The 21,862-nt window shown below is 65.2% G+C and overlaps 2 protein-coding genes across 5 annotated transcripts; both read right to left on the reverse strand.

The window, feature by feature from the left end:
- Positions 1–1,442: 1,442 nt before the first annotated feature.
- Positions 1,443–12,377, reverse strand: NDRG2 (NDRG family member 2). 4 transcript variants are annotated; one of them, XM_054808539.1, is made up of 16 exons: positions 12,333–12,377; positions 12,177–12,218; positions 8,655–8,760; positions 8,429–8,549; positions 7,749–7,811; positions 7,578–7,638; positions 6,410–6,496; positions 5,802–5,858; positions 4,346–4,440; positions 3,669–3,713; positions 3,529–3,580; positions 3,377–3,424; positions 3,260–3,295; positions 2,828–2,879; positions 2,658–2,696; positions 1,444–2,004 (listed from the first exon to the last, which is right to left on the reverse strand). In XM_054808539.1, the coding sequence occupies exons 2-16, from the start codon at positions 12,213–12,215 to the stop codon at positions 1,859–1,861; spliced, it is 1,047 nt and encodes a 348-aa protein (XP_054664514.1). In that variant the 5' UTR covers positions 12,216–12,218; positions 12,333–12,377; the 3' UTR covers positions 1,444–1,858. The 4 variants fall into 4 exon arrangements, with proteins under 4 accessions (XP_054664517.1, XP_054664514.1, XP_054664515.1 ...); XM_054808540.1 differs by having other exon boundaries at positions 1,445–2,004; positions 12,337–12,361; XM_054808542.1 differs by lacking the exons at positions 12,177–12,218; positions 12,333–12,377 and adding an exon at positions 8,947–9,255 and having other exon boundaries at positions 1,443–2,004.
- A 1,466-nt stretch (positions 12,378–13,843) lies between these two features.
- Positions 13,844–21,829, reverse strand: PNP (purine nucleoside phosphorylase). The gene is made up of 6 exons (XM_054808536.1): positions 21,687–21,829; positions 19,649–19,812; positions 18,502–18,605; positions 17,106–17,281; positions 15,931–16,112; positions 13,844–14,477 (listed from the first exon to the last, which is right to left on the reverse strand). The coding sequence occupies exons 1-6, from the start codon at positions 21,695–21,697 to the stop codon at positions 14,146–14,148; spliced, it is 969 nt and encodes a 322-aa protein (XP_054664511.1). The 5' UTR covers positions 21,698–21,829; the 3' UTR covers positions 13,844–14,145.
- Between the last annotated feature and the right edge of the window lie 33 nt (positions 21,830–21,862).

A 21,862-nucleotide genomic window follows, 5' to 3' on the forward strand; every position in this document is an offset into this window, starting at 1 on the left:
ATCTTGGATTGGGATGGTAGGGGGAGCTTGGAGCCGGTAGATCGCCTCTTCCCTCGCTGTGATTGGTCAGCTAGGGGAATCCCTGGCCGCGATTGGTCAAGGGCTCTTCCCTGCCGCCTCCACCACCCGCCGGGGGACTCCAACATGGCGCCCGACCCCTCCCGGGTGGCAACACCCCCCACTGCGCATGCGCGGTCCGCCGGCGGCGAGCGGGGAATGGGTAGCGCGCATGCGCGGACCCAGAGGGAGGGGGAGCGGGGGTCGGAGCGGTCGCGCATGCGCAGATGCGCACAAGAGCGCCGGGAGGGAGGGGGAGCTGTGAGGAGGGGGTGAGGTCGCGCATGCGCAGACCAAACACGGCACAGACCGGCGAGGGGAGGGGGAGCGGCGCGGAGGAGCACTCGCGCATGCGCAGACCGGCGCACGGCGAGGCGCGTTGGCGCCATCGCGCGTGCGCACAGACGCAGCAGAGGGGAAGGGGGGGTCGGCACGGAGACGCATGCGCAGAGCAGCACGTCCAGGCGGCTCCACTACGCATGTGCAAGTCAGGACTGGGACGGGAGGGGGGAGCAGCGCGGAGCGCTCACGCATGCGCAGATCGGCGCGGCGGGGGGGGCTGAGGGGCGGCCGCGCATGCGTAGATCGGCGCGGCTGGAGCGGGGGGGCGGTCGCTCATGCGCAGATCGGCGCGGCTGGAGCGGGGGGCGGCCGCGCATGCGTAGATCGGCGCGGCGGGGCTGGGGGACTGGGGCGGTCGCGCATGCGCAGATCGGCGCGGCTGGAGCGGGGGGGCGGCCGCGCATGCGTAGATCGGCGCGGCGGGGCTGGGGGACTGGGGCGGTCGCGCATGCGCAGATCGGCGCGGCGGGAACGGGGGCGGCCGCGCATGCGCAGATGGGGGAGCGGCGCGGCGGCGCTCCGCGCATGCGCAGTGGGTGCGTGGCGGGAGGATTTGGGGGGGGGGGGGGGTTCGCCGGTAACGGAGAGACACCGGTAGCGGCTCCGCTGCGGCCTTTATTACCCGGGCGGGGCCCAGCTCCCGGTAACGGCCCAGCTGAGGGTGGGAATTAAAGGAATTCACTCCAGCGGGGGGGGGGGGGTTGCAGCTTGGGAGGGGGGGGAAGGTGGGGGGGGGGGCGAGGTTTCTGAGGGGAGGAAGGAGGAACCGAGGGGTGCTGGGGGTCCCAAGGGGTTCTAGGGGGGGCCCAGGGGGTCCTGGAGGGGGTCTTGGGGGTCCCAAGGGGTTCTGGGGGGGGCCCAGGAGGAATTGGGGGGTCCCAAAGGGTCCTGGGGGGGTCCCAGGGGGTCCTGGAGGGGGTCTTGGGGGTCCCAAGGGTTTCTGGGGGGGGGGCCCAGGGGGTCCTGGAGGGGGTCTTGGGGGTCCCAAGGGGTTCTGGGGGGTGGCCCAGGAGGAATTGGGGGGTCCCAGGGGGTCCTGGAGGGGGTCTTGGGGGTCCCAAGGGGTTCTGGGGGGGGCCCAGGGGGTCCTGGAGGGGGTCTTGGGGGTCTCGAGGGGTTCTAGGGGGGGCCAGGAGGAATTGGGGGGTCCCAAAGGGTCCTGGGGGGGTCCCAGGGGGTCCTGGAGGGGGTCTTGGGGGTCCCAAGGGGTTCTGGGGGGGGGGCAGGAGGAATTGGGGGGTCCCAAAGGGTCCTGGGGGGCATTGGGGGCCCTAGGAGAGGAGTTAGGGGGGTGTCAGAGGGTCCGGGGGGGGTCTCAGGGGTCCTGGGGAGGGTTTAGCGGGGTCCCAGGGGGTATTGGGGGGGTATTGGGGGGTGCCAGGAGGACTTGGGGGGATCCCAAGGGGGCGTTGGGGGGGGGGGGTGGAGCATCAGCGTGGGCGCGTTCCGCGGGCGATGTTTAGGGAGCAGGGGGGGACGCGCCCCCCCCCAAGCTACCCCGGGACAGGGTCCGACTGCGACCCCTCTCGCCGTCCCCCCCCGAAGCCGAGCTGGAGACGGAGGCCGTGCGGGAACGCGACAGGCGCGTCATGGCCGACGCCGCCACTGCCGGGAGGGGAGGGGCTGTGTCAGGGCCACGCCCCCCTCTGCACTGGCCACGCCCCCCTCTGGCTGCTGGCCACGCCCCTCTGCGCCCTGGCCACGCCCCCTTTTTGCTCCCCCCCCTTGGGGGAGAGAAGTGGGAGTTGCCTCAGGCCACGCCCCCAAGCCCGCAGGCCACGCCCCCTCCCCCTTTAAGCCACGCCCCCTTCGCTCCAACCCATTGGGGTTAAGGCAGCCGAAGCCCCGCCCATTAGTCGCAGGCCACGCCCCCCGAGGAACAAACCACGCCCACACACTTGGGATTAGTGCGGTGGCAAAGCCACGCCCCCCTGCTTGCAGGCCACGCCCCCAAACCGGTCAAGCCACGCCCCCACATTGCAGTTGGTGAGCCGAAGCCACGCCCCCCCCGCTGCCAGGCCACGCCCCCCTGCCGTGCCCAGGCCACGCCCCCCCAGCAGGGTTAGTGCGGGGGTGGGGCCAGGCAAAGCCACGCCCCCTTCCCCAAACCACGCCCCCTTCCCCAAACCACGCCCCCTTCCCCCAAACCACGCCCCCACACACAACCCCGGGGGGGGGGAGGGAAGGGAGGAGGGGGCTGTGACATCACACGCGTGGGCGGGGCAGGGGGGGGTGTGTGACATCACGCGTGACCTCACCTGGCCCCACGCTGCGCTTCCGCTCCAGGACGTGGGGGACTGAGAGGGGGGGGGGGCGGGAGGGGAGGGGGGGGAGGGGTGTGGGCGGGGTCAGTGGCTCCACGGGGAAGCCCCGCCCCCAGCGCTGAGGCCCCGCCCCCCCCGCGGTTGCCATGGCGACCGTTGCTCACCGTAGCCCATCCCCTGCAGGAAGTACTTGAAGGCCTCGGTCAGCTTGGCCGGCTGCGGGGGGGCGGGGCCGCTCAGGGACACGCCCCCTCCAGGCCACGCCCCCTCCTCGGGGACACGCCCCCAGGCTGCCGCCTCCTCTAGGCCACGCCCCCTCTCTGGGCCTGGCCACCTCCAGGCCACGCCCCCTCCATTTAGGCCACGCCCCCCTCTAGGCTGCACCCCCCCGGCCACGCCCCCTCCTCCAGGCCACGCCCCCTCCAGGCTGCTGCTTCCTGTAGGCCACGCCCCTCCTCTAGGCCACGCCCCCTTCTCTAGGCCACGCCCCCTCCAGGCTGCCACCCCAGGCCACGCCCCCATTAGGCCACGCCCCCTCTCTCGGCCACGCCCCCTCCATTAGGCCACGCCCCCCCCGGTGCCCCCTGACCCCTCACCTGGCTGAGCTGGGGCTGCCCCCCGGCGTCCGCCATCTGCGGGGGGAAAGAGGTCAGGGGTCACATGGGGGTCAGGGGTCACGGGGGGTCAGAGGTCACACGGGGGTCAGAGGTCACCTTGAGGAAGGACGTCTGGGTGGGGTCCAGCTTGGCGTTGCACTCCACCTGGGGGTCAGGGGTCACAGGGTCACAGGGGGGGGGTCAGGGGGCGGGTGATGTCACGCCGGGGCGGGTGATGTCACACGGCCCCGCCCACCCCATTAACTCACCACGGCGTCCTCGTGTGGGGACGAGTCGCCCACCACCAGCAGCACCGGGCACCTGGGGGGGGGGGGGTCAGGGGTCAGCGGGGGTCACCGGGGGGGTCAGGGGTCATGGGGGGGTCAGGGGTCATGGGGGGGTCACTCACCGCAGGCAGCAGGCTCCGCCGCGCACCAGGCCCAGGTCACCACGGCTGGGGGGGGGGCACCAGTATAAACCAGTATGGACCCATAACCACCCCCTGCCCCATAACCCCCCTGTGCCCCATAACCCCCCCTGCCCCATAACCACCCCCTGCCCCATAACCCCCCCTGTGCCCCATAACCCCCCCTGCCCCATAACCCCCCTGTGCCCCATAACCACCCCCTGCCCCATAACCACCCCCTGCCCCATAACCCCCCTGTGCCCCATAACCACCCCTGCCCCATAACCACCCCTGTGCCCCATAACCACCCCCTGCCCCATAACCCCCCTGTGCCCCATAACCACCCCCTGCCCCATAACCCCCCTGTGCCCCATAACCCCCCTGTGCCCCATAACCCCCCTGTGCCCCATAACCCCCCTGTGCCCCATAACCACCCCCTGCCCCATAACCCCCTGCCCCATAACCACCCCCTGCCCCATAGCCACCCTCTGCCCCATAACCCCCCTGTGCCCCATAACCACCCCCTGCCCCATAACCCCCCTGTGCCCCATAACCACCCCTGCCCCATAGCCACCCTGTGCCCCATAACCCTCTGCCCCATAACCACCCCCTGCCCCATAGCCACCCTGTGCCCCATAACCCCCTGCCCCATAACCACCCCCCTGTGCCCCCAGCCCCACCTGTTGTACATGCCCCACAGCAGCCCCACGTTGGGGGTCGCCCCCAGCCGCTCCCGGCTCCGCTGCACCGGGGGAGGGGCGGCCGCCAGCTCCTCCTGGGGGGGGGAGGGGAGGCAACGGCTGCGACCCACAAGTGCCCCAGACCCACAAGTGCCCCAGACCCACAAGTAATCCAGGACCCACAAGTGCCCCGGACCCACAAGTGTTCCCGGGACCCACAAGTGAAATCAGACCCACACGTGACCCCAGCCCCACAAGTGCCTCCCCACACCCACAAGTCATCCAGACCCACAAGTGTCCCCCAGCCCCACAAGTGACCCAGACCCACAATTGACGCCAGCCCCACATGTGACCCACCAGCCCCACACGTGACCCCAGACCCACAAGTGACATCAGACCCACACGGGACCCTCCCCCCAGACAAACAAGTGACCCCAGACCCACAAGTGACCCCTGGACCCACATGTGACCCCCCCCAGACCCACAAGTAATCCAGGACCCCCACGTGTCCCCCAGACCCACAAGTGACACCAGACCCACAAGTGACCCCGACCCACATGTGACCCTCCCCAGACCCACAAGTGACCTGGACCCACAAGTGTCTCCCCACACCCACAAGTGAACCGGACCCACAAGTGACCCAGACCCACACATGACCCACCAGCCCCACAAGTGCCCCAGACCCACAAGTGCCTCACCACACCCACAAGTGATCCGGACCCACAAGTGCCCCCAGACCCACACATGACCCGCCAGTCCCACAAGTGAAGCCCAGACCCACAAGGGACACCAGCCCCACAAGTGAACCCCAGACCCACAAGTGACATTGGACCCACAAGTGATCCAGGCCCCATGAGTGACCCCGGCCCCACAAGTGACATCAGACCCACACGTGACCCCCCCAGACCCACAAGTGCCCCCAGACCCACACATGACCCGCCAGTCCCACAAGTGACCCCCCAGACCCACAAGTGACCAGGACCCACAAGTGACATCAGACCCCCACGTGACCCCCCCAGCCCCACAAGTGCCCCCAGCCCCACAAGTGTCCCCCAGCCCCACAAGTGCCTCCCCAGCCCCACAAGTGCCCCCAGACCCACAGTTGTCTCCCCAGCCCCACAAGTGTCCCCAGCCCCACAAGTGCCCCAGCCCCACAAGTGCCCCCAGACCCACAGTTGTCTCCCCAGCCCCACAAGTGTCCCCAGCCCCACAAGTGCCTCCCCAGCCCCACCAGTGACCCCCCAGCCCCACAAGTGCCCCCAGCCCCACAAGTGACCCCCAGTCCCACCAGTGACCCCCCAGCCCCACCAGTGACCCCCCAGCCCCACAAGTGTCCCCCTGCCCCACAAGTGACCCCCAGCCCCACAAGTGCCCCCAGACCCATAGTTGTCTCCCCAGCCCCACAAGTGTCCCCCAGCCCCACAAGTGCCCCCCCAGCCCCCCGCCCCTCCCCCACCTGGGTGAAGAGATGCGCCAGGATCATCTCAGTGGTTGATGATGTCAGCCCCGACAGCTGTGGGGGAGGGGACCCGTGGGACCTCGGCACCCACCGGGACCCACAGGGACCCGCCGGGACCCATAGAGACCCACAGAGATCCACAGGGACCCATAGGGACCCACAGCACCCGCAGGGACCCACTGGGACCCATAGCACCCACAGGGACCCATAGAGACCCACTGGGACCCACAGCACCCACAGGGACCCATAGAGATCCACAGCACCCAGAGAGACCCATAGGGACCCATAGCACCCACAGGGACCCATAGAGACCCACAGGGACCCACAGCACCTGCAGGGACCCACAGGGACCCACAGGGACCCATAGAGACCCATAGAGACGTGGGGACCCATAGGTGACCCATAGATAACCCACAGGTGGTGACCCATAGATAACCCATAGGAGACCCATAGCTGACCCATAGCTAAGACCCATAGCTGACCCATAGGAGACCCATAGCTGACCCATAGCTGACCCATAGGGACACGGGACCAGAAGCAGGTGACACCCCATAGGGCCCCGCCTGCCCCATAGGGCCCCGCCCGCCCCATAGGGCCCCGCCCACCTTGTGCGCGGCCCAGTCCATCCAGCCCTTGGCCTGGGGGTCGATGTTGACCAGCACCAGCCCCTCCACCACCTCGGGGCGCAGCAGCTATGGGGTGGGGTGGGGTGTGGGGGGGTCACCCCACACGTCGGGGACCCCCCCCAGACCCATAGCGACCTCCCCAGACCCATAGTGACCTCCCCAGACCCACGGCGACCCCCAAGTTCCTCCCCAAGAACCTCCCCAGACCCACCAGAACCCCCCCCAAGATGCCTCCAGACCCACGGCGACCCCCAAGTTCCCACCCCCCAGACCCCCAAGGACCCCCCCAGAACCCCCCCAAGATGCCTCCAGACCCACAGCGACCCCCATGTTCACCCCCCCCAGACCCCCAAGGACCCCCCCAAAACCCCCAAGTTCCCCCCCAAGGACCCCTCGGACCCACTGTGACCCCCCAGGATGCCCCTAGACCCACCATGAGCCCCCCAAAACCCCCAAAGATCCCCCAGACCCCCAAGTTCCCCCCCGAGACCCCCCAAAACCCCCATGTTCCCCCCCAGACCCACGGCGACCCCCAAGTTCTCCCCTCAAGGACCCCCCAGACCCACTGTGACCCCCTCAAACCCCCCCAAGATGCCTCCAGACCCACAGCGACCCCCAAGATCCCCCCCCCAGACCCCCAAGGACCCCCCCAAAGCCCACAAGTGCCCCCCCAGACCCCCAAGTTCCCCCCAGACCCACCGTGACCCCCAAGTTTCCCCCCCAAGGACCCCCCAAAACCCACAAATTCCCCCCCAGACCCACAGCGACCCCCAAGTTCCCCCCTCAGGGACCCCCCCCAGACCCACAGTGACCCCCAGGACCCCCCCCCAGACCCCCAGCACCCCCCAAAACCCTCATGTTCCCCCCCAGACCCACGGTGACCCCCAAGTTCCCCCCCCAAGTTCCCCCCAAACCCGCCGTGACCCCCCAAACCCCCCAGGATCCCCCCAGAACCCCCCCCAAGATGCCTCCAGACCCACAGCGACCCCCAAATTCCCCCTCCCAAGCCCCCCAAAACCCCCAAGTTCCCCCCCAGACCCACAGCGACCCCCAAGTTCCCCCCCCCCCCCAGACCCACGGTGACCCCCAGGACCCCCCCCAAGATGCCTCCAGACCCCCAGTGCCCCCCCCCCAAAATTCCACTCACCCCAAATTTAGCCAGGACGAAGGCGCCGGCTCCCACCCCCATCCCGACAATGGTGGTGATGCTGATGGGGGAGGGGTCAAACAGGTTCCCGCCCCTCCCCTGCGACCCGCTATGGGGCAGAGGGGGGGCTCCCCGCCCCCCCAACCCGCTGTGGGGCGCCCCCCAACTCACTTGAGGTTCTGGAGGATGCAGGGGATCATCTCGGCCAGTTGCTCCAGTGAGGGGTACTGGTATCTGCGGGAGGGGTCAAGGAGGGGTCAAGTGCAAGGTCACGGGGGTCAATGGGGGTCAACGGGGGCAAACGGGGGCTCGTAGGGGTCAATGGGGGTCAATGGGGTCAATGGGGGGTCAATGGGGTCAGGCCGTGGTGTGATGGGGTCAATGGAGGGGTCAAGATGGGGCTTGGGGGGGTCAATGGGGGTCAATGGGGGTCAATGGGGTCAGGCCGTGGTGTGACGGGGTCAACAGGGGTCATGGGGAGGGCACTGGGGTCAACTGGGGGGGTCAAGGGGAGCAGAGGGGCCCAGGTGGGTCAGTGGGGGGGTCAGTGAAGGTCAATGGGGGTCAGCTGGGTCAATGGAGGGACAGCAGGGTCAACTGGGGGGGTCAACGGGGTCAGTTGGGGGTCAACGGGGTCAACTGGGGGGTCAACGGGGTTCAGTGGGTCAACTGGGGGGTCCACAGGGTCAACTGGGGGGGGTCAACGAGGTCAACAGCGAGACAACAAGGTCACCGGGGTCAACCAGGGGGTCAACGGAGTTCAGTGGGTCAACGGGGGGATCAGTGGGGCCAGGCAGGAGCACTTGGGGGTCGCGGGGGTGATGGGGGGAGGGGGAGGCGGGGTCACCAACCCTGGGGGGTACGGGGGGGCCCCCTCCTCCATGCCGGGCGGGTCCACATGGACCAGCAGGAAGTTCTTGACGATCTCCTGCATCTCCTCGTGGGCGAAGAGGGGGGCGAAGCACGACTCATCTGGGGGGGGGGGGGGGGGGAAAAGGGGGGGGCAGAGCCGTGGGACCCCAGGCATGGGGGGAGGGGTGGGGGGAGGGGGGGAGGGGAAGGTGGGCGGGGACTCACGGGTGTGGCCAACGTCGGGAAAGGTCAACAGGGCGGGGCGACCCGGGCGGGGCGTCCCCTCCAAGGTGACGCTGACGGCCCCGAAGGGCGTCTCCAACACCGCCCCCTGCCGGGCGGGATGGGGCAGGTCAAAGTTGGGGGGGGGGCACCCACCCGACTCACCCCCACCCCCAAAAGGGCCCTTTTTAGCCCCAAAATTTGGCCCTTGGACCCCCAAATCGCCCGTTATAGCCATTTATCCCGAAATTTGGCCCTTCTGCCCCAAAATGGCCCCTTTTAGCCCCAAAATTACCTGGTGTAGACCCGAAATTGCCCATTTATCCCAAAATTTGGCCCTTCTGCCCCCAAATTGGCCCTTTTAGCCCCAAAATTACTTGGTTTAGCCCCAAAATTGCCCATTTATCCCGAAATTTCACCCTTCTGCCCCAAAATTGCCCATTTATCCCAAAATTTGGCCCTTCTGCCCCAAAATTGCCCCTTTTAGCCCCAAAATTACTTGGTGTAGCCCCAAAATTGCCCATTTATCCCGAAATTTCACCCTTCTGCCCCAAAATTGCCCCTTTTAGCCCCAAAATTACTTGGTGTAGCCCCAAAATTGCCCATTTTTCCCAAAATTTCACCCTTCTGCCCCAAAATTGCTTGGTGTAGCCCCAAAATTACCCATTTATTCCGACATTTCACCCTTCTGCCCCAAAATTGCCCCTTTTAGCCCCCAAATTACCTGGTGTAGCCCCAAAATTGCCCATTTATCCCAAAATTTGGCCCTTCTGCCCCCAAAATGGCCCCTTTTAGCCCCAAAATTACCTGGTGTAGCCCTGAAATTGCCCATTTATCCTGAAATTTGGCCCTTCTGCCCCAAATTGCCCCTTTTAGCCCCAAAATTACTTGGTTTAGCCCCAAAATTGCCCATTTATCCCGAAATTTCACCCTTCTGCCCCAAAATTGCCCCTTTTTCCCGAAATTTGGCCCTTCTGCCCCAAAATTGCCCCTTTTAGCCCCAAAATTACTTGGTGTAGGCCCAAAATTGCCCATTTTTCCCAAAATTTCGCCCTTCTGCCCCAAAATTGCCCCTTTTAGCCCCCAAATTACCTGGTGTAGCCCCAAAATTGCCCATTTATCCCAAAATTTGGCCCTTCTGCCCCCAAATTGCCCCTTTTAGCCCCAAAATTACCTGGTGTAGCCCCAAAATTGCCCATTTATCCCAGAATTTGGCCCTTCTGCCCCCAAATTACACGTTTTACTCCCCAAATTCCCCGTTTCAGCCCCAAATTGCCCCTTCTCCCCTAAATCCCCCATTTTAGCCCCAAAACTGCTCCTTTCGACCCAAAACGACCCGTTTCTCCCCCCCCCCCGCAAACGGACCACTTTAATCCGAAATTACCTATTTATCCCCATTTGCCCCCAAAATTGCCTGTTCTGACCCCAATTTTCCCATTTTACCCATTCCCCCCCCCCCAATCTGGCTCCTTTGCTCTAAATTTCCCCTTTTGACCCCAAATCAGCCCCTTCTGACCCCAAAATTCCAAATTTTTACACTAACATTGCCCGTTCCTCTCCAAAAATCCACCGCTCTGACCCAAAATTGCCCAATTTTGCCCGAAAACTCGCCGCTCTGCTCCCAAACTGCCCGTTTTGCCCAAAATCGCCAATTCTAACCTCAAAATCCCCTGTTCCGACCCAAATCCGCCTGTTTTCCTTGTTTCCCCCTCAGATTTGCCTCTTCTGCTCTAAAAATTCTCCTTTCCGTCACAAATTTGTCCCTTCTGACCCCAAAATTCCCCGTTTCGCACTAAAACTTCCCCGTTCCTCTCTAAAAATCACCGCTCTGACCCAAAATTGCCCAATTTTGCCCCAAAATTCACCGTTCTGCTCCCAAACTTCTCATTTTACCCTTAAACTGCCCGTTTTGCCCAAAATTCCCCATTTTAACCCCCAACTTCCCCGTTCTGACCCAAAATTGCCCAATTTTGCCCCAAAATTCACCGTTCTGCCCCCAAACTTCTCATTTTACCCTTAAACTGCCCGTTTTGCCCAAAATTCCCCATTTTAACCCCCAACTTCCCCGTTCTGACCCAAATTTACCCGTTTTAATCTCAGATTGCCCAATTTCCCCCCAAAATGGCCTCTTTCTCCCCAGTTTGCCCGCTAACCTCCCAAAATTGCCCGGTTTACACCCAAATTCACATTTTTGCACCCAAAATTGCCTTTTTGACCCCAAATTTCACCGTTCTGCTCCCAAACTGCCCGTTTTACCCCCAAATTGCCCGTTTTGCCCAAAATTCCCCATTTTAACCCCCGACTTCCCCGTTCTGACCCAAATTTACCCGTTTCCCCCCCAAATCCCCCAATTTTTTCCCCAAATCCCCCAATTTCCCTGCAAAATCCCCCAATTTCCCCCAAAATCCCTCAATTTCCCCCCAAAATCCCTCAATTTCCCCCCAAATCCCCCAATTTCCCCCAATTTCCCCCCAAAATCCCTCAATTTCCCCCAAAATCCCCCAATTTCCTCGTTTTGCCCAAAATTGCTCCGCTCTGACCCCAAAATTCCCCGTTTTGCACTAAATTTCCCCGTTCCTCTCTAAAAATCACCGCTCTGACCCAAAATTGCCCAATTTTGCCCCAAAATTCACCGTTCTGCCCCCAAACTGCCCGTTTTACCCCCAAATTGCCCGTTTTGCCCAAAATTCCCCATTTTAACCCCCGACTTCCCCGTTCTGACCCAAATTTACCCGTTTCCCCCCGAAATCCCCCAATTTTTTCCCCAAATCCCCCAATTTCCCCCAAAATCCCTCAATTTCCCCCAAAATCCCTCAATTTCCCCCAATTTCCCCCCAAAATCCCTCAATTTCCCCCAAAATCCCCCAATTTCCCCCAATTTCCTCGTTTCGCCCCAAATTGCTCCGCTCTGACCCCAAAATTCCCCGTTTTGCACTAAATTTCCCCGTTCCTCTCTAAAAATCACCGCTCTGACCCAAAATTGCCCAATTTTGCCCCAAAATTCACCGTTCTGCTCCCAAACTGCCCGTTTTACCCCTAAACTGCCCGTTTTGCCCAAAATTCCCCATTTTAACCCCCGACTTCCCCGTTCTGACCCAAATTTACCCGTTTCCCCCCGAAATCCCCCAATTTCCCCCCAAATCCCTCAATTCCCCCCCAAATCCCCCAATTTCCTCCAAAATCCCTCAATTTCCCCCCAAAATCCCCCAATTCCCCCCAAAATCGCCCAATTTCCTCCAAAATCCCCCAATTTCCCCCCAAAATCCCCCAACTCCCCCCCAAATCCCCTCCCCCCCCCCAAATCCCCCAATTTCCCCCCAAAATCCCTCAATTCCCCCTCAAATCCCCTCCCCCCCCAAAATCCCCCAATTTCCCTCCGGAATTTCCCGTTTCTCCACCCAAAATTCCTCTTTTTTGTTTGTTTTGGCCCCAAATTCGCCCCTCCCCCCCCAACCCCGCCCCTCCCCCCCTCTCCGAAGCAGGTGGGGGGGGGGGGGGCGGGGGGGGAGGGGGGAGGGGTCTGACCTTGGCCGGGGGGGGAGGGGCGGCTTCGTGGAGCTCCATAACCTGGAAGGGGGGGGGGGGGGGGGGGGTGCGGGGGGGTTGGGGTCAGAGGTCACGACCCCTCCCCCCACCCCATCGACCTTCCCCTCCCCTCCCCCCCCCCCCGGGCCCCCCTACCTGCGGCCTTCCCTTCGCCTCTGCCGAAAACAAACCCCGCCCCTCCCCCACCCCGCCCCTCCCCCCACCCCTACGCCCCTCCCCCCACCCCCGCCCCGCCCCTCCCCCCACCCCACAGGGGAAAAAAAAACCCCACCCGGGTGGGGGAGGGGCTGTAAATAAAGCCCCGGTGGGGGGAGGGGTGCTGCCCCTCCCCCCCCCCTCCCTCCGCCTGCGGTGACGTCATGAATTAACCCTCCCCCCCCCCCGGGCGCTGATTGGGCGCCGGCCGGGGAATCATTAACGGGGGGCGGTGAAGTCATCGGATTTAATTGGGGGGGGGGGGGGGGGGGGGGGGGGGGGGGGAGGGGAGAAGGCACCTGGCGGTGACACGCGAGGGACGGACGCGGAAGCGAGGCGGGAAGTGACGCGGGAGGGGACACGGGACGGACACGGGAGCGACGCAGGGGGTGACGCGGACGGACGCGGGAATGACACGGGATGAACACGTGACCAACATGGGGATGACACGGGAGTGACACGGGACAAACATGTGACCAACACGGGGACGACACGGGTCGAACATGTGAGCGACATGGGAATGACACGGGAGTGACACGGGAGTGACACGGACGGATGTGGGAATGACACGGGATGAACACGTGACCGACATGGGAATGACACGGGAGTGGCACGTGATTGACACGGGAGTGACACGGGAGTGACACGGACAGATGTGGGAATGACACGGGACAAACACGGGACTGACATGGGGATGACACGGGAGTGACACGGGACAAACATGTGACCAACACGGGGACGACACGGGTCGAACATGTGAGCGACATGGGGATGACACGGGGGTGACACAGGATGGACACGGGAGGGACGCAGGAGTCCCACAGACAGACACGTGACCGACATGGGAATGACACGGGAGTGACACGTGATTGACACGGGAGTGACACGGGAGTGATGCGGACAGATGTGGGAATGACACGGGACGAACACGTGACCAACATGGGGATGACACGGGAGTGACATGAGACAAACATGTGACCAACACGGGGACGACACGGGTCGAACATGTGAGCGACATGGGGATGACACGGGAGGGACACGGGAGTCCCACAGACAGACACGTGACCGACATCGGGTCGAACATGTGATTGACATGGGGATGACATGTGAGCGACACGGGGATGACACGGGAGGGACACGGGAGTGAGACAGGACGGACACGCCAATGATGCGGGACGGACACGTTAATGACACGCCAACAACACGGGACAAAGACGGGAATGGCACGGAAATGAGACGGGGCCGACACGTGACTGACGGAGATGACGCGGGACGGACACGGGACCAACACGGGAATGACACGGGACGAACACGTGACCAAGACAGGAATGACGCGGGGATGACACGGGACGGACGCGTGACCAGCACGTCGGAGACACGGGACGGGCACGTTAACGACACGCGACCGACACGGGACGGACCCGTTAATGACATCAGACAGACACGGCAACGACACGGGACGGATCTGTTAATGACACGGCACGGACACGGCAACGACACGGGACGGACACGCGATCCTTTTTTTTTTTTTTTTGGGGGGGGGTGGGCGGGGAAACGCCGCGGCGCTGACACGCGCGAGGCAGAGCTGCACGCCAACGACACGCCAGCGACACGCCAGCGACACGCCAGCGACACGCAACAAAGGCCGAGGATGCGAGAGCTGGGGGGGGGGTGGGGGTGGGGGAGCTCCCCCCTCCCCCCCCAACTTCTGCGTCCCCTTTTAGCGCCTCCTTAACGTGTCCTTAGCGTGTCCTTAGCACGCACCCCCCTTCCCCTTAGCGTGTCCTAAGCGTGTCGCGCCTCCTCCTGCCCCAGACGCGGCGCCAAGGCCGCCAGCAGGGTCCGGAGATGTCGCGTCCCGGCTTGGGCGGCCGCCAGCACTTCCTCGTGACCGGGGGGAGGGGCCTGCCCCTCCCCCCCCCCCCCGCCGCCCCTCCCCCCCCCGCTTTTCCTCTTCCTCCTTTTCCGCTTCTTCCTCTTCCTCCTCGTCTTCCTCCCCCGGCGCCACGTTGGTGATCAGCGACAGCCCCAGCACCCGCAGCCCGCAGTGCCGCGCCGCCACCGCCTCCGCCACCGTGCTCATGCCTACGGGACACGCACACGCTAAGCGCACGCCAAGCGCACGCCAAGCGCACGCTAAGGAGGGCGCGCGCGCGTCAGGTTTGGGGGGGGTGGGGGGCTTTAAGGGACGTTAGAAGCACCTGGCGTGGCCTTGGCGTGGCCTTGGCGTGGCCCTGGCGTGATTTGCACGCCCTAATATGCCCTCAGCGTGTCCTTAGCGTGTTCTGTCTTTCCTAACGCGTTCTTACCCTGTCCTTAGCGTGTGACTCCCCTCCCCGTCACCCCCTTAGCGTGTTCTAACCATGCCCTTAGCATGACTCCCCTCCCCATCACCCCTTACCATGTCCTTAGCGTGCCCTTAGCGTGTCCTACCATCCTTACCATGTCCTAACCACGTCCTTAGCGTGATTCCCCTCCCCACCACCCCTTACCATGTTCTAACTGTGTCCTTAGCGTGTCCTTAGCATGTCCTTACCATGTTCCACCTTTCCTAACCCATTCTTACCCTGTCCTTAGCGTGATTCCCCTCCCTACCACATCCTTAGCGTGTCCTTAGCGTGTCCTTACCACTTTCTACCTTTCCCAACACGTTCTTACCCTGTCCTTAGCGTGATTCCCCTCCTTAGCGTGTCCTTAGCGTGTCCTTACCATGTTCCACCTTTCCTAACCCATTCTTACCATGTCCTTAGTGTGACTCCCCTCCTTAGCGTGTCCTTAGCGTGTCCTTACCATGTTCCACCTTTCCTAACCCGTTCTTACCCTGTCCTTAGCGTGATTCCCCTCCCTACCACATCCTTAGCGTGTCCTTAGCGTGTCCTTACCACGTTCTACCTTTCCTAACCCGTTCTTACCATGTCCTTAGCGTGATTCCCCTCCTTAGCGTGTCCTTAGCGTGTCCTTACCATGTTCTACCTCTCCTAACCCGTTCTTACCCTGTCCTTAGCGTGATTCCCCTCCTTAGCGTGTCCTTAGCATGTTCTACCTCTCCTAACCCGTTCTTACCCTGTCTTTAGCGTGATTCCCCTCCTTAGCGTGTCCTTAGCGTGTCCTTACCACGTTCCACCTTTCCTAACCCGTTCTTACCCTGTCCTTAGCGTGATTCCCCTCCCTACCACATCCTTAGCGTGTCCTTAGTGTGTCCTTACCACGTTCTACCTTTCCTATCCCGTTCTTACCATGTCCTTAGCGTGATTCCCCTCCTTAGCGTGTCCTTAGCGTGTCCTTAGCATGTTCTACCTCTCCTAACCCGTTCTTACCCTGTCCTTAGCGTGATTCCCCTCCTTAGCGTGTCCTTAGTGTGTCCTTACCACGTTCCACCTTTCCTAACCCGTTCTTACCCTGTCCTTAGCGTGATTCCCCTCCTTAGCGTGCCCTTAGCGTGTCCTTACCACTTTCTACCTTTCCTAACCCGTTCCTCCCCCATCCTTAGCGCGACTCCCCCCACCCCCACCCCCTCCCCACCCCCCGCCCCCCTCACCCACGGCGTCTCCGCCCACGCGGCGCAGGAAGCGGCACTCGGCCCAGGTCTCGTAGCTGGGTCCCCCCACGCCGCAGTAGACGCCGGGGCGGGCGCGCAGCTCCGGGGGGGCCAAGGCCAAGGCCAGGCGTCGCAGGGCGGGGTCGTACGCGGGCGTCATGGACGGGAACCGCGGCCCGAACCTGGGGGGGGGGAGCCTCGGTGTCACACGTTAACCGACCCCCCGCTGCCTCCCTGCACCCCCCCTTTACCCACCCCCCCCCGGAACACGGAACCCACAACTTTGGTTCCCCCCACCCCCAACTCTGGGTCGTCCCCCCCCAGGCCTCCATGTGCCTCGGTGTCACCCCCAAACCTGCCCCCCAACCCGCCTCGGTGCAGCACCCTTTTATCTTCCCCCCATAACCCCTCAACTTGGTTCCCCCCAACTTTGGGTCCCCCCCCAACTTTGGTTCCCTCCACCCAACTCTGGGTCCCCCCCCTCAACTTTGGGTCCCCCCACCCCAACTTTGGGCCCCCCCCCAACTCTGGGTCCCCCCCCCCAGGCCTCCATGTGCCTCGGTGTCACCCCCAAACCGGCCCCCCGACCCGCCTCGGTGCAGCCCCCCTTTATCTTCTCCCCATAACCCCTCAGCTTGGTTCCCCCCAACTTTGGGTTCCCCCCCCTCAACTTTGGGTCCCCCGCCCCCAGACTCTGGTTCCCCCCCCCAACTTTGGGTTCCCACCCCCCAACTTTGGGTTCCCCACCCCTCAACTTTGGGTCCCCCCCCCAACTCGGGTTCCCCCCCCCAACTCGGGTTCCCCCCCTCAACTTTGGGTCCCCCCCCGCAACCTCTGGTTTCCCCCCCCACAACCTCTGGTTCCCCCCCCCAACTTTGGGTCCCCCCCCCTCAACTTTGGGTTCCCCCCCCCCAACTTTGGGTCCCCCCCCCCCCAACTTTGGGTCCCCCCCCCAAACTCTGGGTCCCCCCCCCAACTTTGGGTGTCCCCCCCCCAACCTCTGGTTCCCCCCCCAACCTCTGGTTCCCCCCCCCCAACTTTGGGCCCCCCCCCCAACACCTCGGCGTCCCCCTTTTTACCTCCCCCCCTCCCATAACCCCAAACTCCGGTTCCCCCCAACAACTCCGCTTCCCCCCAACTTCGGGTCCCCCGTCCCCTCCCCAACGATAACGAACCTCTCGTCGTTAGGCCCCACCAAGGTGTTGCGCCCGGCCAGGCCGGGCAGGTCGATGTGGTCGCGGATGACCAGGAGGTGCCCGGGTCCCAGGGAGGGTTGGAGGCTGCCGGCGGCGTTGGTGAGCACCAACGTGTGGACGCCCAGCAGGGACAGCACCCGCACCGGCATGGTCACCTGGGGGGGGGGACAGGGGACACACGCGGAGTTAGAAAGGGGGGGAACCAAAGTTGGGGGGAAACAAAGTTGGGGGGGGGGGGGACCCAAAAGTGGGGGGAACCAAAGTTCAGGGTTATGGGGGGAAGGTAAAAGGGAGGGCACCGAGGCAATGGGGGGGAGATAGAGGGGGACACCGAGGCATCTTGGGGGGGGGAGTTGGAAAGGGGGGGACTAAAGTTGGGGGAACCAAAGTGGGGGGGGAACCAAAGTGGGGGGGGAACCAAAGTTCAGGGTTATGGGGGGAAGGTAAAAGGGAGGGCACCGAGGTAATTGGGGGGGGGTAGAGGGGGACACCGAGGCATCTGGGGGGGAGGGGGAGTTGGGGGGGAACTAAAGTGGGGGGGAACCAAAGTGGGGGGGAACCAAAGTTCAGGGTTATGGGGGGAAGGAAGGGGAGGGCGCACCGAGGCAATGGGGGGGGAGGGAATTAGGGGGGGACCCCCAGGTGTCTTTGGGGGGGACGGGGGGGGGAAGTGTAGGGGAGGGGGGACCCAAAGTTGGGGGGGGACCCAAAGTTGGGGGTTCTGGGGGAAGGTAAAGGGGGGGCACCAAGGCTGGGGAGGGGGGAGAGGCAGGAGGCGAAGGGGGCGGGGCTAGAAAAGGGAGGGGGCGGGGCCTGGGAGCAGGGGCGGGGCCTGGGAGCAGGGGGCGGGGCTCTGTGCTGGGGGTGAGCGCCCAGGGGGCGTGGCCTGGGGCAGGGGGTGGGGCCTGGGAGCAGGGGGCGGGGCCTGGGAGCGGGGGGGGGCTCTGTGCTGGGGGTGAGCGCCCGGGGGCGTGGCCTGGGGCAGGGGGTGGGGCCTGGGAGCGGGGGGGGGGCTCTGTGCTGGGGGTGAGCGCCCAGGGGGCATGGCCTGGGGCAGGGGGCGGGGCCTGGCACCTAGGGGGCGGGGCCTGGCACCTAGAGGGCGTGGCCTAGAGGTAGGGGCGGGGCCTGTGGGCAGGGCCCAGAGCTCTGTGCTGGGGAGGTCAGTGCCGGGGGGCGTGGCCTAGGGCCAGGGGGCGTGGCCGGGGGCGTGGCCAGGGGCAGGTCCCTGGGAGCAGGGGGCGTGGCCTGGGAGCAGGGCCCAGAGCTGTGTGCTGGGGGGGTCAGTGCCCGGGGGGGCGTGGCCTAGGGGCAGGGGGCGTGGCCTAGGGGCAGGGGGCGTGGCCTAGGGGCAGGGGGCGTGGCCGGGCGGTACCTGGGCGGGGCTGTAGCCCTCGTAGAGGTGGAAGCGGCCCTGCAGCACGGCACAGGGCACCCCCCCCAGCTGCCCCAGCACCAGCTGCCCCGCGTGACCCGCCACTGGGGTACAGGGGGCATGGGGGGGGCACGGGGTCACGGGGGGGTCACGGGGTCACCCCTCGGCCCCCCCCCCCCCCCCCGAATCCACCCTGCGGCCCCCCCACCCCCTAAAGGACCCTCCCAGTGCCTCCCAGTCGCCCCCCAACTCCTCCCAGTCCCTCCCCAACCCCCCCCAGTGCCCCTCTAACCCCTCCCAGTCCCTCCCAGTGCCCCCCTAAGCCCCCCCAGTGCCTCCCAGTTGCCCCCCCAGTCCCTCCCAGTTGCCCCCCTAACCCCTCCCAGTGCCTCCCAGTGCCCCCCAGTGCCCCTCTAACCCCTCCCAGTGCCCTCCCAGTGCCCCTCTAACCCCTCCCAGTGCCCTCCCAGTGCCCCTCTAACCCCCCCCAGTGCCCTCCCACTCCCTCCCAGTGCTTCCCAGTCCCCTCCCAGTCCCTCCCAGTGCCCCCCTAACCCCTCCCAGTGCCCCCCCAGTCCCTCCCAGTGCCTCCCAGTGCCCCCCTAACCCCTCCCAGTGCCTCCCAGTCCCTCCCAGTGCCCCTCTATCCCCTCCCAGTCCCTCCCAGTGCCTCCCAGTGCCCCCCTAACCCCCCCCAACCCCTCCCAGTGCCTCCCAGTGCCCCCCTAACCCCTCCCAGTCCCCCCAGTGCCTCCCAGTGGCCCCCTAACCCCTCCCAGTGCCTCCCAGTGCCCCCCAGTGCCCCTCTAACCCCTCCCAGTGCCCTCCCAGTGCCCCTCTAACCCCCCCCAGTGCCTCCCACTCCCTCCCAGTGCTTCCCAGTCCCCTCCCAGTCCCTCCCAGTGCCCCCCTAACCCCTCCCAGTGCCCCCCCAGTCCCTCCCAGTGCCTCCCAGTGCCCCCCTAACCCCTCCCAGTGCCTCCCAGTCCCTCCCAGTGCCCCTCTATCCCCTCCCAGTGCCTCCCAGTCCCTCCCAGTGCCTCCCAGTGCCCCCCTAACCCCCCCCAACCCCTCCCAGTGCCTCCCAGTGCCCCCCTAACCCCTCCCAGTGCCTCCCAGTGCCTCCCAGTCCCTCCCAGTGGCCCACCGGTGCTGCGGGGGAAGTGGGGGATGTCGGCGTAGGCGAAGGCCTGGGGGTCCCGCAGCTCCTGGGCCAACGCCCCCAGCCCGGACCCGCAGATCAGGGCCACCCGGGGCGGGGTGGGCACCCGCGCCAGCACCCAGGCCGCCGCCTCCGCGCACGCCTCGTAGCTGGGGAGACGGGGGCACCCGTGGGACCCCCCGCAGGCACCCGTAGGGGCACCCGACGGCACCCATGTCCCATAGGGGCACCCAACGGCACCCAAAGGGGCACCCAATGGCACCCATGTCCCATAGGGGCACCCAACGGCACCCAAAGGGGCACCCAATGGCACCCATGTCCCATAGGGGCACCCAACGGCACCCAAAGGGGCACCCAATGGCACCCATGTCCCATAGGGGCACCCAACGGCACCCAAAGGGGCACCCAATGGCACCCATGTCCCACAGGGGCACCCAACGGCACCCAAAGGGGCACCCAATGGCACCCATGTCCCATAGGGGCACCCAACGGCACCCAAAGGGGCACCCAATGGCACCCAAAGGGGCACCCAACGGCACCCAAAGGGGCACCCAACGGCACCCATGTCCCAAAGGGGCACCCTATGACACCCATAGGGGCACCCAGCAGCACCCATGGGCTTGCCCAGCACCCAGAGGGGCACCCTACAGTATCCAGAGGGGCACCCTACAGCACCCAGGTCCCATAGGGGCACCCTACGACACCCATAGGGGCACCCAAAGACTCGTCCAGCCCCCAGAGGGGCACCCTATGACACCCAGAGACTCGTCCAGCCCCCAGAGGGGCACCCTATGACACCCAAAGGGGCACCCATGTCCCATAGGGGCACCCTACAACACCCGTAGGGGCACCCAATGGCACCCATGGGCTCGCCCAGCGCCCATAGGGGCACCCTACAACACCCAGAGGGGCACCCAGCAGCACTCATGGGCTCACCCAGCACCCATAGGGGCACCCAGAGACTTGCCCAGCACCCAGAGGGGCACCCAACAGCACCCATGGGCTCGCCCAGCACCCAGAGGGGCACCCTACGGTACCCAGAGGGGCACCCTACGGTACCCAGAGGGGCACCCAACAGCACCCATGTCCCATAGGGGCACCCTACAACACCCCGAGGGGCACCCAGCAGCACCCATGGGCTCACCCAGCACCCAGAGGGGCACCCAACGGCACCCAAAGGGGCACCCAGGTCCCATAGGGGCACCCTACGACACCCATAGGGGCACCCAACAGCACCCAGAGACTCCCCAGCACCCACAGGGGCACCCTATGACACTCATAGGGGCACCCAGCAGCACCCATGGGCTCGCCCAGCGCCCACAGGGGCACCCTACGGTACCCAGAGGGGCACCCAACAGCACCCACGTCCCATAGGGGCACCCTACGACACCCAGAGGGGCACCCATGGGCTCACCCAGCACCCAGAGGGGCACCCAGAGACTCCCCCAGCACCCAGAGGGGCACCCTACGGTACCCATAGGGGCACCCAAGAGCACCCATGGGCTCACCCAGCACCCAGAGGGGCACCCAGCAGCCATAGGGGCACCCCATGGCACCCATAGGGGCACCCTACAACACCCAGAGGGGCACCCATGGGCTCACCCAGCACCCATAGGGGCACCCTACAACACCCAGAGGGGCACCCATGGGCTCACCCAGCACCCAGAGGGGCACCCTACAACACCCAGAGGGGCACCCATGGGCTCACCCAGCACCCAGAGGGGCACCCAGCACCCAGAGGGGCACCCTACAACACCCAGAGGGGCACCCATGGGCTCACCCAGCACCCAGAGGGGCACCCATAGGCCCCCATCCCCCCCCCCCCCCTCCGAGCACCCATGGGTGCCCTCAGGGCGAGGACCTTGACCCCCTCCCCGCCGTAGGGCCGGAAGCCAAACGCACTTGGGACCGGGTGGGGCCGCCCCTCCCCCACCCATCCCCCCAAAAGGGGGCGGGGCCAACCCCAAAAGGGGCGGGGGCACCCCCCCAAAAAAAGGGGGGCACCCGCTTCCCCCCCCCCCACCTGCTCTCCATGGCGCCGCCGTCCGCTCTCTGGCTCCCCCCCTCCCCGGCGCCGCCGCTTATAAAGGCTTCCCCCGGTGACGTCAGGGCGCAGGCCACGCCCCCTCACGCCTGAGCCGTTTCGACCAATGGCCACGCTCGGCGCTAAAGGTAACGGGGGGAAAAGGCCAATGGGAG

This window comes from Grus americana, chromosome 37 (genome assembly GCF_028858705.1).
Source record: "Grus americana isolate bGruAme1 chromosome 37, bGruAme1.mat, whole genome shotgun sequence".
Lineage (NCBI taxonomy): Eukaryota > Metazoa > Chordata > Aves > Gruiformes > Gruidae > Grus > Grus americana.